Raw genomic sequence first — 14673 nt, forward strand, 5'->3', positions numbered from 1 at the left:
TCACATAGATATATATATATATATATATATATATATATATAAAGGATGGACCTCTAAGAAGAAGATAATTGATTGAGCAATGGAGAGGAAGGGGGGCATAATTGGAGCTGGTGTTAGTGGTCTTCTAGCCTGCAAATACACCCTCTCAAAGGGTTTCGTTCCAATGGTGTTTGAATCACAAAGCAGCATTGGCGGAGTGTGGACGAAAACTATGGAGACCACTAAGCTCCAGACTCCCAAACCTCTCTTCCAGTTCTCGGATTTTTCATGGCCAACCTCCGTCACCCAAGATTTTCCTAACCAACATCAAATCTTCGACTATCTTCAATCATACGCTCATCATTTTGATTTGCTCCGCCACATCAGCTTCAATTGCAGAGTGGTCAGCATCAGCTATGAAGGCCCATCAGATGAAGAAGAAGAAGAAGAGATGCAAGCATGGAGTCTATGGGGTGGCACAGGTGAGCCCTTCAGCTCCAAAGGTAAATATAGGAGCCTTACAGTAAAGGACACCCTCACCCTTCAAACTAAGGTATGGATTTCAATGTCCCCCATGTAACTCTAAATTCTCTTTGCATCCCAAATTTTAGTTAATTTTTAAAATTAATTTACTTCTTAAAATATTCTATACTTTTTTCTACAACTTATCTCAATTACTACTTACTACCAATTTTTATTCCTAAAAAAGATATACCATCTGAATAGGGGTGCAATTTGTATTCACGGGTCATGATTATGTCGTGTCGACTTAAAAATATTATACTAAATAAATCTAAATATGATCCGTTTATTAATCATATTAGAAATCCTCAACACTAATTCAATCTGTATATTACACGTGTTACTCGTTTAATAATTTATTTATTAAATTAAATATTATATTATTTAAATTATTAATAATATCCAATCTAACAATAAATATTAAATAAAAAATAAAAATTTTAATCCAACCAAATTACTACTAAATAATTACTAGTCCACAAAAAAATAAATTATAATATATAAGTTTAAGTTTAAGCTAAGATAGTTATAAACCCAAATAAAAATGTGTTTACAACAAAACCAGGTTATTTTCCTTCAATCATGACACCATTAATTAAACATGAACTAGTTTACTATCCAAACCCATTTAATATAAATTTAAAATCATTTAAGTCGTGTACGAGACTACGAGTCACCTAGGACACCTCCATAAATGAATGAGCCAAAGCTCCTGCCACACGGGCCCCACTTGAATCTATGTCTTCTGACTCGTCCATTCCGAGCATACTTTTCAAATGCTCCATCATTATTGCCCTAGATTTGGCTTCCCCTTCTCATAGATGGGGACGTTTTTGGTTGTGTTTAATGTTATATCTTTCTTTTCACACAAAAAAAATATATATAAAAAAATAAATATAAAAATAAAATAAAATTTTATTTGTTTGACTGTAAAATATTTTTATATATTTTTTGATATTTAGTTGTCTTAATATATTTAAGAAAAAAAATTTTAAAGTTAATAAAAAATAATTTATTTATTAATTTTCGGACCTTTCGGTAGACTATTTTATGCGTTCCACCCGATAAACTCGATCTCTTTGCCAAATACTAAAAAAATAAAAATAAAATTTTAAGTGTACAGTTTTTTGAGTGTTGAGAAGATTACTTATTGTGTAGATGTCAGTCTAAACTCCAATCTTATTTTTAGCTCGAAGTTTTCAACTTGAGTTAAAAAACTTGAGCACATACTTAGCTTGGATTGGCAATTGAGAGTTAGGACATTGAGTCAATCCAAGTCCTGCAGCTTCCCAGATGAGGCACTTTTTAATGTCATCTTGCCGGTCTGAATAATTTTTGTGAATCAAAATGTTACACTAGACACTGTTGTTTTTGTTTTTTCTTTTTGTTTTTTTTTTTTTTTTGCAGGTTTACCAAGTCGACTTTGTGATCCTTTGTGTGGGAAGGTTCAGTGATGTTCCAAACATTCCAGAATTTCCTCCAAATAAGGGCCCCGAAGCATTTCATGGCAAGGTGCTACACTCCATGGACTACGCTGCCATGGATGACACAAGTGCTGTTGAGGTTGTCAAAGGGAAGCGCGTTGTAGTCGTTGGCTTCGAGAAATCAGCTGTGGACATTGCAGCGCAGTGCTCAACAGCAAATGGTGAGAGGCTAATAAACATCAATTGACACACCTTACAGGGCCACAATCCCCTGCTATTTGGAGGGGTCCTACCTATTGTGCCCCGTAGCCAAATACGGGGCAGTGTTGGGATTTCAAGTACTGTGTACTAAAACTACGTCGTTTGGTGCATGGGACCATCCAAGCAAGAGGGAATCCACTTCCCCTCGCAGGAGAGTTGAGTTTACTCTCCAATTCTTAGAAATACTTCATTTTCATCATTTAAGCAAGGCAATGTTATCATATAAGCCCAAATCCTCATTTTCATTTCACTGTTTGTATATTTACTTATAACGAGCATTACAATTTTTACATACCATTATACCCCCCCTTTTTAACTGCAGGGGTGGAACATCCATGCACAGTTTTATACAGGACCGAACACTGGCACTTGCCCGATTTTCTTCCATGGGGAGTTCCCCTACCATATCTTTATTTCAATCGCTTTGCAGAACTTCTGGTTCATAAGCCTGGTGAAGGGTTTCTACTTAGTCTCCTGGCAACAATTCTTTCACCTCTGGTACCTCTCTTTTAGAAGAAAACTTACAACTTCATTACAACTAATATACATCAACATGTGTGTGATCTCTATATGGAAAAAAATGGTGAAACATGATTTATATCACTGACTCAAAATAGTTGGGATAAAATTATGTCTAAATATGTGTGTGTGTGTGTGTGCGCGTGCGCGTGTGTACTCAAAACATATATTGAACCTAACTTTGTATATATTTATATATGTCTGATTCAACAGAGATGGGGATTTTCAAAGTTTGTTGAAAGTCACATAAAAAGAAAGCACAGGCTTGAAAAGTTTGGCATGGTGCCAAAACAAGGTTTCTTAAAAGACTTCAGTTCTTGTACAATCGCAATCTTGCCCGAGGACTTCTATGATGAAGTTGAAAAAGGAAGCATCCAACTGAAGAAAGCTATGAGTAGTTTTAGCTTTTACACAGAAGGAATTTTAATAAATGGTGAAACTGAACCTCTAGAGACAGATATTGTCATATTGGCCACTGGATTTAGGGGTGAAACAAAACTCAAAGATATCTTTGTGTCATCAACCTATCAGGACATCATAGCTGGGCATACTGACATGCCTGTACCACTCTACAGGTTAGCATCTTATAACTTGTATTATGTGTAGAAATTCCTCGGTTAGGATTCTCGATTAGACTATCAGGTCTGAATAGCACTATCCATTTTGTATACATGTACACACGTCTATATGTGGGGTGACATAAATGTGAATTTAATTTTATCAGGGAATGCATTCACCCTCGAATTCCACAACTAGCAATAATTGGATTCTCAGAGAGTTACTCGAACTTGTCCACCTCGGAGATTAGGTGTCGATGGGTAACCGAGCTTCTGGATGGCACATTCAAGGTACCCGGGATTGAAGAGATGGAGAAAGATGTAAAAAATTGGGGTGTATACTTCAAACAGTCCTCTGGCCAGAACTATCGAAGATCTTGCATTGGTGCCCTTCAAACATGGTACAATGATCAACTGTGCAAGGACATGGGATGGAAGCCTAAGAGGAAGAAGGGATTTGTAGCTGAATTATTTGAGCCTTATGGCCCCATGGACTATGCTCAACCATAAGTCCACTGTGGTGAATTAGTATTAATTTTCACTATTTTGATATTTTTCTTATGCATTGCATTTATGAATGATGAAGTTTCCTCCCAAGCGTATCTGCTACATTTGTATGATAATTAAATGCAACAAAACTCTAAAGATTGTTGGAAGGATGGAAATGAAATGCCAAAAAAGCCCCCGTGTTGGGCCATTAATAGGGATTTAGCCCTCTCATCATAAAGCCTCACTTCTCTCTCCATTCATCCTCCATTGCTAAACCTCTGTAACTTCCTCTTTTTGGATCAATAATGCTAATTCTCATCAGCTATTTAGGGGTAAAATAGTCAATTTAATAATTGTAAGCTTCTTATGGGGGGGGGGAGACAAAAGTCTGGGTGAAGGACCAATCTTCTAGTAAATGATCCGTTCTCCTTTCCTCTAAGGACATGTTTGATGTGGTGGAATGATTTGGAATGGAATGAGAATGGAGGGGGGAATGGAATGAGAATAATGATTCTCCTTCTACCGTTTGGTTGTAAACATGGAATGTGTAAAAATTGAGTCTCTATCTTATTCCTATGTTTGGTAAGAAAGTTAGAATAGAATGAATTTATATTGTTTCTTTAAATTACATTTTATTATTAGTAAAAAAAATTAACTAAAAAAATTAATTTGCAAAAATAAGAGGGAAAGAGATAATAGAGAGAGAAAAATAAACGAGATAGAGAGAGGGAGAACAAACAGCATATAGATACATATTATATATATATATATATATATATATATATATATTATATTTTATATAGTGTGTGTATGCGTGAATTATCTCTTTAAATTATTCTATTACTTTATTAATTCTTAGTGGGAATAGAATGGTCATTCCACTTCTCAAGAAGTGGAATGGGCATTCCACCTTTTTGATGGAATGGGCATTCCCGAATGGTCATTCCACTTTTAATGTGACACACCAAACAAGAGAATGAAAACAAATGTATTCCATTCCACCTTCATTTGATTCCATTCACTCAAACCAAATATAGCCTTATTTCTAACACATTTATTGATCATTGACTAGCTGTAGTATGTTTTTTTAATTCTCTTTTTTCCCTAGAAACAGTAATAGAACATTGAGAGAATGAGTTTGCAATATGTGATCATTTCAATCCTCCCGTTTTTTAGCTGACATCTTTCTACAAACAACAAAAAAAATTCCTAGTAGATTTAAGGTGCAAAGCGATAAAAACCATTATAGAAAAATCACATCATATGATCAATGGGCATTAGTGATCGCTCTTTTCAAATGAAAAGTTGAATGCACATTACTAGAGACAATATTGTGAATGTGTGGACGTTAATGTAAAGTTTTGACTTTTCAACTGTGGGGCCCACTTGAGTTATAAGGGTCATTGCAGGCCCATTTAATTCCAATTTGTTTTCTCTCTCGGCAGCTCATATCTCTCTCTCTCGCTGCTTCTGCTTTTTTTCTTTTCTTTTTTCTTTTTCAACTTTAATCCTTGATTCCATCTTCATTACTTGCCGGATTTAGGTGCCGTTTGAGGCAAAACGACGAGTGTGACGAGCTCTACGTTCTAGTACCATCAATTCCAGTTTTGCTACCTTCCTTGGAGCTCAAAAATTTAAACCCATTTCTAGGGTTTTGCCTATTTTGAGGTAGGGGCATCTTAATCCACTCTAATCTTGTTCTATTGTGAATTTTACCTCCATGTTGTATTAAATATGCTTAATTTAGAGTTAATTATATCTATGATGGTATTAATGATGTCTAGAGGGTTTTCACGATCTTGAATATGGTTGGTTCATGTGCAAATTATATTTAGTTGTTGATTTCCTATGTTTACTATGTGCTAGCATGCTGAAATTGATGTATGAGAGTATGCTTATTTAAATTGCGCCAAATTTCCCAATTCATGATGTTGAGCTCATATATATATATACATGCACATGCTTAAATGTATTTTGTTGTATCTTAATGTGTTAATAATTACTTGGGAGATGTTGAACATGTTGAATGTTTAATTTTATGATGGAAAATTTTAAATGCCATGACATTGAATGTATGGAACATATATGCATGCACATACCATTGGGTTTGCACGAAATGGGAGAAATTGTTCTTGAAATAAATATCGGGAATTTCAGGGAAGTGTTTTTGATAAAATGGTTTTATGCGAAACCCGGTCGCTGCGGGGTTACCAACGGGCCAGAGGTTAATATAGCCTAGAGGGGACTAGGGAGTCGCCCTAGCATGGTTGAGCTAGCTGGACCCCATAATGACGCCGCAGGGTTAGGGACACTAGCCAATCCTCCTTTCGTGTCGCGGCGGGGTTACCAAAGGGCGGGCTGTATTAACGTTTGAAAGTGATGATTTTGAGAATGAAAATGGGGAGTGTCATTGACATGCATTGCCTGTCATTTCATTGCATTGCATTGTTTATACTTGGAATTGACTTGTATGTTGTATTTGATCCCCTACGTTGTATGATCCCTATCTCCCATTGGCCTATTCTTTGCTTGAATTCAAAAGGACACAAGATTTGTGTCTTAAGTGTCACCTACTGAGCATATAGCTCACCCTACTATTTATACATTTTTTTCAGGTCTTGGAAAAGAATCGGTGGACGACAACCCACCTCAAGCTTGAGCGATACTAGAAGCTCACTTTTGTGTCTTTTGTATATTTCCCATTATTTTTGCAAAGCACTAAAAGTATAAAGGTATATATGTATATTTTGCAAAACTTTATCATGTAACTTTGTTGATGAATGGGAAGGATAATTTTAGTTAAAGTAATTATCGGTGTTATTTGATTGTGTATGATCATATACTGTTGCCGTGAATTCGGAATTTGAGCCATGATAGGTTAAAAATGAATTTAAACAGGGTATGGTAAGCCTATTTTTAGGAGAGGTTATGCCGAATTTTTTGTAAAATTCTTGGCATCAGATAGGGTCGTAACTTAAATTTTCGAAAGAAAATAAATAAATAAATGTAATTATCTAAGTAGTGCCATTTGCAAGTTTAGTTACTGCTTACTGCCTTGCTGTAACATATCCTCGTCTGAGTATGGCAGTATCAATTGCAAAATAGAAATAAGGGTAATTTACACGAACTTCTCTTATGATTAGCCATAATTACAGGAAGCACATTTCTTGTTCCTGAAATTACGCAGGTCTCCCCAATTTTTTCAAATATCCTATACGAACCTCCCTTCTGTTAGAGTCAACGACGGAAATACCCTTGTCCCTATATAATTACAGAGGTTATATATATATATATATATAGAACCGCAGTATCCCGCTAGGCTCCCAACGCGAGTGATTGGGATTGGGACTTACCTATCAAAGAGAAAGAAAGTGATTTAGGTTTCAAATCCAACTTCTTCTTACTCAATACTCCAATTCAACCTCAATTTGACAAAAACCTACACCACCGGCGACGTGATTTACGACAATGGTGGCAGTGACTCAGTGCTAAGGCGATAGTGTTGAGGTTTGGTTCACGACAGCCGGCGATAATCTAGGCGACGTGATTTACAGCAATGGTGGCAATAACTCAGTGAGGTTTGGGGTTAAGGCAACAGTGTTGAGGTTTGGTTCACGGCAGCCGGCGATAATGACGTGATTTACAGCAATGGTGGCACTGACTCAGTGAGGTTTGGGGTTAAGGCGACAGTGTTGAGGTTTGGTTCACGGCAGCCGGCAATAATCAAGGCGACGTGATTTACAGCAATGGTGGCAGTGACTCAGTGAGGTTTGGGGTTAAGGCAACAGTGTTGAGGTTTGGTTCATGGCAGCCGGCGATAATCTTGGTTTGGGTTAGCAACGATGTTGATATATTGGTTCGCGACGGCTGGCAGTGATAATCTTAGTCTGGGTTTGCAACGGTGTTGGTTCACGACGGCGAGATCTTCGTCTAGGTTGGTGGTCGGCTGTGGTGGAAATTCATTAATATATATATCACACACACAAATGGTGCTTTTTATTCAATGGATGATTATCGAAGCTCTCAAGCGACAACAATGGTGGTGAAAGGAAGGCATTGAATATATATATATATATATATATATATATATATATATATTGTACAGTATACTATGAATCAAAAACCCAGAAACTCGTAAAGATTAGAGATTGCAACGATTAGAAATTACTGGCAATCAACTATCAAATTTTCAAGGATATTGCATCATGAGGAAGAAGAAACAAAAACCCAGAAACCCGTAGAGATTAAGGCTATGCTTCTTCTTCTTCTTCTTCGTGAAAATTGAATGAATGTATTGCAGAAATAAATCTTGGAAAATATTGCGGGCTACCTTAATTATATTTGTGTCCCAAAAGGGTATGTGAATTGTGTGAATTTTTTTGTCATCGGGAAGAGAAATAAAGTTGGCTTTACTGCCGGCGGCGGATTCACCGAAAAGAGAAATAAAGTCGTTGCAGAGAGCCAGATGGGTAGTTTAGTAATTTCAGATGCCAAAGAGAGGGTATTTCAGTAATTTTGACAAATCCGTTAGTGTATTTAACAGTCCGTCACACATAAGGGAGATCTGTGTAAAATATTTTAAAAAATAAAGAAGGTCCGCGTAATTTTCGAAACAAAAAGAGTGCCGCCTGTAATTATGATCGCTCATAAAAAAAGTCTGTGTAAATTACCCTAGAAATAAATATCATCAATACCGTGATTTAATATTTCCTTTTCCTTTTTATCTTCTTGAAAAATAGAGCATATCAATAAAGATCTGACACTCATGATAGTAAATGGATTATGCTGAATAAAATGATCGTATTGCACATATTTTAAATAAATACACATTTTTCTTGGTATACAAGATCTGATTACCGAACAAAAATGCCAGTTCTTAAAGGACAGCTTGTAATGATGAAATTGATATCCATCCTTCAGAAATTATCAAATGGTCTTCACCACTAACACTTGGTCGTCCAGTTTAATTTAGACTCTTCAATGAAGTACCAAAAAACTTGAACCATTAGCTTCAATTGGACTGACCACCAAGTAGCAGGTATATGGCCTAGGACCGTATAATCTCCCATTCTTCCTCACTAAGAATTTGGAGAAGGTAAAAATCTAATCAACGATATTACCACCAAGTAGCAGCTATATGGCCGAGGACCATATAATAATATCCCATTCTTCCTCACTAAGAACTTGGAGAAGGTAAAAATCTAATCAACGATATTACTCTGATTAATTCTTGAACTAAAGAACCAAAGGGCATCTAGTCCAGCGGTATAACCTCTTCATCCTCGAAGAGGAGGGGAGGGATTCAAGCGCAGATACGAGAAAAACCTATGTGTGAGTGCTTAGCTGACCAAAAATATAAAATAAAAATCCTTCTTCAAAATAATTCTTCACAGTTCATTGGTACTTAGTCCGGATCCTTCCTGGCTGGACTTTCATGCCAATGGTTGAACTACTCTCATATTCATATTTTAATTCCATTTCCATAATTGCTTCTCCAGAATTATTTATGATCTGGCCCACATATGTATTTTTCCCATAAGCTAGGGACCACATATTCTTGTAGTGATATCTATATATATTGCACGTACCTCATGTATGATATCACATACATAGTTACACAATGCATGTATCACGTGAATATTTTATGCGTGTTTATATATATAAGGACATCCAACACAGAAGGAATAAGGTGATTAAGATTGATTGCTATAGTTGAGCAATGGAGAGGCAGGTGGGTATAATTGGAGCTGGTGTTAGTGGTCTTCTAGCCTGCAAATACACCCTCTCAAAGGGTTTCCTTCCAATAGTCTTTGAATCAAGAAGCAGCATTGGTGGAGTATGGACCAAAACTCTAGAGACTACTAAGCTCCAGACTCCTAAATTTTTCTACCAGTTCTCAGATTTTCTGTGGCCACCTTCGGTGACAGAAGAGTTTCCTAGCCAACATCAACTCTCGGACTATCTCCAATCATACGCTCGTCATTTTGATCTGCTCCAGCACATCAAGTTCAATTGCAGAGTGGTTAGCATCAGCTATAAAGGCCCATCAGATGAAGAAGAGATGCAAGCCTGGACAATGTGGGGCGGCACAGGTGAGCCCTTCAGCTCCAAAGGGAAATGGAGCCTTATAGTAGAGGACATCCAAAGCCTTTCAACTGAGGTATGTATTTCAAAGCCGTTATCATCATTCCTGCCTTTATCATGTACAAACAAGGTCAGCCCTACGTATTTCAATGTCCACCAGGACCACCACTAAATTAATACATAACAGGGCATTTTTTAATTGGGTTGCAGGTGTGGAACATCCATGTACAATTTATATACAGGACTGAACACTGGCACTTGTCCGATTTTCTTCCATGGGGAGTTCCCATGGAATATCTTTACCTCAATCGCTTCGCGGAGCTTCTGGTTCATAAGCCTGGTGAAGGGTTTCTACTTAGTCTCCTGGCAAAAATTCTTTCACCTTTGGTATATCTCTTTTAGAATACTTGGAACTTCATTTCAAATAATGGACATTAATATGTGTATGATTTCATTATTTCAAATGGAATAAAATTGGGAAACATGATTTATATAATTGACTCAAAATAGTTGAGATAAAATTGTTTTTAGTTAAATTTTTGTTTAGATACATTTATTGAAGCTAACATATGCAGTCCGATTCAACGGAGATGGGGATTTTCAAATTTTGTTGAAAGTCACATAAAAAGGAAGAATCAGCTTGCAAAGTTTGGCATGCTGCCAAAACAACGTTTCTTAGAAGACTTCGGTTTTTGTTTGATCTCAGCCTAGCCCGAGGACTTTTATGATAAAGTTGAAGAAGGAAGCATCCAACTGAAGAAAGCTATGAGTTTTAGCTTTTACAAAAAAGGGAGTTTAATTGATGGTGAGGCTGAACCTCTAGAGACAGATACGCATATATGTATGTGAGGGATATGTATATATATATATATACACACTAATATGAACTTAATTTTATCAGGGAATGCATTCATCCTCGAATTCCACAACTAGCTGTAATTGGATTCTCAGAGGGTTATGCAGACTTGTTCACCTCGGAGATTAGGTGTCGATGGGTGACAGAGCTTCTTGATGGCAAATTCAAGGTTCCTAGTATTAAAGAGATGGAGAAAAATGTTAAAAATTGGGGTGAATACTTCAAACAGTCCTCTGGCCAGAATTACCGAAGATCTTGCATTGGTGCCCTGCATATATGGTGCAATGATCAACTGTGCAAAGACATGGGATGAAAGCCTAAGAGGAAGATGGGATTTATAGCTGAATTATTCGAGCCTTATGGCCCCATGGACTACGCTCAACCTTAAGTCCACTGTGTTGAATTACTACTAACTTTACTATGCTCCATTACTATTATCAATAAAATGGAATGCCAAAAGAGCCCCTGCGTTGGGCCTTCAATAGGGATTCTATTGTACCCTCTCATCATATAAAATTCCTGATCACTTCTCACTCCATTCTTCCTCCATTGTTAAACCTCTACAACAACTTCTTTTTGGATCAGCAATGCTAGCTAGCTCCTTTTCTAATCCCCATAGTCCCTCCCCCTTCTCTCTGCCCTCCTCAAAGCTTCATTTTTTAAAGAAACACATACTCTGAACAATACAAGAACAATGCAAAGATTTCAAGGATCTTATAAATTAGAAAATGCAAACAAAGATTCGTCAAGATTAAAACTTCAGAGAGACAATTTCATATGGAATTACTTGATGTTATGTCGACTTCACGCACCGAATTGCTCAGAATGACATGAAAATGTTGTCAATGCTTTCTTCGTTGGCGTTCACAAAGTCTCAAACGGAGAGACAATTTGGCATAATTATGTACGAAGTTGTAGACTGTTGAGGAATAGGAGCTTCCATTACTGCAGATAGGGAGCAACGATCGTTGAGGGACATTCGAAGCTTCTGAATCGGGGCCTGTCGGTGATAAGAGCAAGGAAGGGACTTATGTTGGTACATAGTTGCTGGTTGTTGTTGGTGGTGGTGGTGGTGGTGGGAGACCATAATAGGAAGGGAGTGTTAGGGTTTGATATTTCTCATGAACATCATGTTTTGGTACCCTGAGAATATTATTTATGCTTACATAAATATCTTCATTTTGAGCTAATATTACATCATCAAATTATTTTTAATCCTCACCTCACCAGCTACTTAAGGAGGATGAAAAACCACCATCTTGGGGAAAAATCAGGAACCACCATCTTAAGAAAAACCTCTATCTTAACGTGTACCCAACCAAGAAAACATGTAATGTTTATGCATATACATACATATATATATGTATATGTAAATGTGAAATGAATTTTTTTATAAGCTGTGGGACCCACTCCAATTTTAAGTCACTATAATGAGTAATGGGTCACTGTTTTTTTTTTTTTCTTTTCATTCTCTCTCGGTCTGTTCCTCTCTGCCGCATGCTTCTCTTTCCTTTTCTTTTTTTTTCTTCTACACAATTAAGCTTGATTAATCTTCAACTACTTGGTAATTTTAAGTACCATTTACGGCAAATTGAAGGTCACGACGAGATCTTCAAATTCATATCAGCAATTTCAGCTTTTGACCACTCTAGGAAGTCTGAAAATTGAGACCCATTTTGAGGGGTTGAGGTGAAAATTGGGGCTTTTGGCTTAAATTGAGGTAGGGATCTCTAACCCACATTTTCTTGTTCCTTTGTGAGTTAAATTCATGTAATTGTTCTTAATTTGTCCAATTGATGATCATTATTCTAGAATAATTGTGTTGTAATGTATAAAGTTCATAATCCTCTATGAATTGTTGTCTAGCATGACTAATTTGTGTAAAATCTAACAAATTACTTGGTTGTTGTATATACGCTAATATGTAGTTATGTGTATTAATTGACCCATGTGAAGAGCATGCCTAAATGTTGATTTTAATATGCCTATCATGCTAGATCTCGATTGTATGAAAGCATGTTGTAGTTTTACTTAAAAATTCTTGTGAATCATGCTATATTAATTAAGTTTGAGTTAGTTATGGAATGGTGAACTTGGACACGGCATGATGCATCCACGCACTAGCATTGGGCATAAAATGGGATTAATGTGTTTGAAATGAAAAGGGGGAATTTTAGGAAGAAGTTTTGATTAAAATAGTTTTGAGAAAACCAGGTCGCCACGAGGTCACCAAAGGGCCGGTGTGTAAATATAACCTAGAGAGAATTAGGGAGATTGCCCTAGCGTGGTTGAGATAGCTAGGCTCAAAATGACGCCGCGGGGGTACCAAGTGTCAGGGACACTAGCAAATCATTCTCTCGTGTCGCTGCGAGGTCACCAAAGGGCGGGTTATATTAACAATTTGAAAGTGATGGATTTGAGTGTTGAAAATGGGAAGCGACATCAGCATGCATTGCATTTCATAGCATCATATTGTATATGCTGAGATTAGATTTAATGTTGTACTTTCCCAACATAGTATGACCCCGATTCCTATTATCTTATTCCTTATTTGGATTCACAGGGACACGAAAGGTGTGTCTTAGGCACCACCTATTGAGTAATTTTGCTCACCCCTTTTATTTAACATTTTTTTAAGGAAACGGGAAAGAAGTGGCGGATGACGTTCCACCACAGGCCTGAATTGGATTAGAAGATCGTTTTGCTATTTTTGTATTTAAGTCCCATATTTTTTGTAAAATCTTAGTTTGTATATTTGGTATAAAGATTTGTGAACTCTTGTTATTGTAAATTATATTTATGGGCTGTAATTTTATTATAAGGTGTCTAAACGTTGTAAGACATGGACTTTAGATCTTAACCATATATTTTGAGACTGTAATTATGATAATTTGGATTAAATGGTATGTGGATGTTCCACCATGAGATGAACCATGTTGAGGCATGATGAATGGATGAAAGGGATGTTGGAATATATTATTTGCATTGTGCTGGGACAGGTTAGATAAATTTTGAAGGTCCAAGAGAGACCTTTGCATTTTTATGCATTTAAGCAGGTTGTCGTAGGACCCCTTTTAGCGGAGGTCATGCCGAATTTTTTTTTATAAATGGTATCAGTTTAGAGTCGTTACAAATTTGGTATCAAAGCATTGGTTCGAAAACCATTAGGACGACGGGTAGAGGCCTACCTAAGGTTGTCTAGGAAGTCATTTGCATTGTTAATTCCTTATTTGTTAAAGTGTTTTGCTATGTGAAAAAGCATGCTTAACTGTTTACTTGTTTACCTGTTTATGTGCTTATGTGCTTATATTAATGTGTTCATTGTATAGTCTTGCATGCTAAGTGTTAGTATAGTATACTTTTGTGTTGAGTTGTTCACGGTTGGACCTTAGTGTTATCGTTATTGAACTGTTTTCTTTGTTTTATAGAACGATGTCACGGCGTGAGGAACACAGGAAAGTTGGCCCTAGGCCAACAAGAAGTAATGTTGGCGAGAGCTCTAGCTCCAATCCGGCAGAGCCAGTTGATGAGGACACACTTCTTAGGGATTTGATTACCCCAAGAGTTGTTCCTACAAGGAGGGATAATGTGGAAGCACCCGTTAAAGAGGGTGAAAGTTCGGCAGAACTTGCATTGAACCGTTTGTTACAGAGAGCCTTGAGGGCTACAATTGCTACACATCCACAGCCGATACCGCAACCAGTACCACAACCGGTAGTTCAGGTAGAGGAGACGCTAGCACAAAAACGTCTCAAGATTATTAAAGGGTTTTCTCAGTTGATGCCGGTAATGTTCGAAGGTGGTGCGGATCCAATGGAAGCGGATGACTATATGGATCAAGTTGAAACTCAATTGACTTCTATAGATGTGACGAATGATCACTTGAAAATCATCTTAGCCACTTAAAAGTTTTCAAAGCATGCCAAGTTTTGCTGGAAGTCGGTCACAAATCAGTATAAGATTGAATAGATGAGTTGGGATA

The 14673-nt window shown here is 37.0% G+C and overlaps 2 protein-coding genes and 1 pseudogene across 3 annotated transcripts; all 3 read left to right on the plus strand.

Moving 5' to 3' along the window:
* Positions 1-55: 55 nt before the first annotated feature.
* Positions 56-3969, plus strand: LOC132293788 (probable flavin-containing monooxygenase 1). Its single transcript, XM_059791413.1, has 5 exons — positions 56-532; positions 1909-2146; positions 2509-2684; positions 2919-3280; positions 3430-3969. The coding sequence occupies exons 1-5, from the start codon at positions 80-82 to the stop codon at positions 3770-3772; spliced, it is 1572 nt and encodes a 523-aa protein (XP_059647396.1). The 5' UTR covers positions 56-79; the 3' UTR covers positions 3773-3969.
* Positions 3970-9469: 5500 nt separating this feature from the next.
* Positions 9470-11143, plus strand: LOC132295677 (probable flavin-containing monooxygenase 1; annotated as a pseudogene).
* Positions 11144-12072: 929 nt separating this feature from the next.
* Positions 12073-14630, plus strand: LOC132293791 (uncharacterized). Of its 2 annotated transcripts, none has more exons than XR_009477919.1 (2): positions 12073-12411; positions 13330-13595. XR_009477919.1 is itself a non-coding variant. In XM_059791418.1 (2 exons), exon 2 carries the CDS (start codon positions 14124-14126, stop codon positions 14595-14597), a length of 474 nt encoding a protein of 157 aa, XP_059647401.1. In that variant the 5' UTR covers positions 12074-12411; positions 14120-14123; the 3' UTR covers positions 14598-14630. The 2 variants fall into 2 exon arrangements, 1 of the variants encoding a protein (XP_059647401.1); XM_059791418.1 differs by lacking the exon at positions 13330-13595 and adding an exon at positions 14120-14630 and having other exon boundaries at positions 12074-12411.
* The last annotated feature ends 43 nt before the right edge of the window (positions 14631-14673 follow it).

Source organism: Cornus florida, unplaced genomic scaffold (genome assembly GCF_030987335.1).
Source record: "Cornus florida cultivar Cherokee Brave unplaced genomic scaffold, ASM3098733v1 CherokeeBrave_3.0.0_Hap2_Chr02, whole genome shotgun sequence".
NCBI classification, from domain to species: domain Eukaryota; kingdom Viridiplantae; phylum Streptophyta; class Magnoliopsida; order Cornales; family Cornaceae; genus Cornus; species Cornus florida.

Bases quoted from the DNA above. Each gene is read 5' to 3' on its own strand.
- LOC132293788 (XM_059791413.1), top strand. From the start codon at position 80: ATGGAGAGGAAGGGGGGCATAATTGGAGCTGGTGTTAGTGGTCTTCTA. The intron at 2,147-2,508 runs GTGAGAGGCTAA...TTTTAACTGCAG, and splicing joins GCAGTGCTCAACAGCAAATG to GGGTGGAACATCCATGCACA. The intron at 3,281-3,429 runs GTTAGCATCTTA...TAATTTTATCAG, and splicing joins ATGCCTGTACCACTCTACAG to GGAATGCATTCACCCTCGAA.
- LOC132293791 (XM_059791418.1), top strand. From the start codon at position 14,124: ATGTCACGGCGTGAGGAACACAGGAAAGTTGGCCCTAGGCCAACAAGA.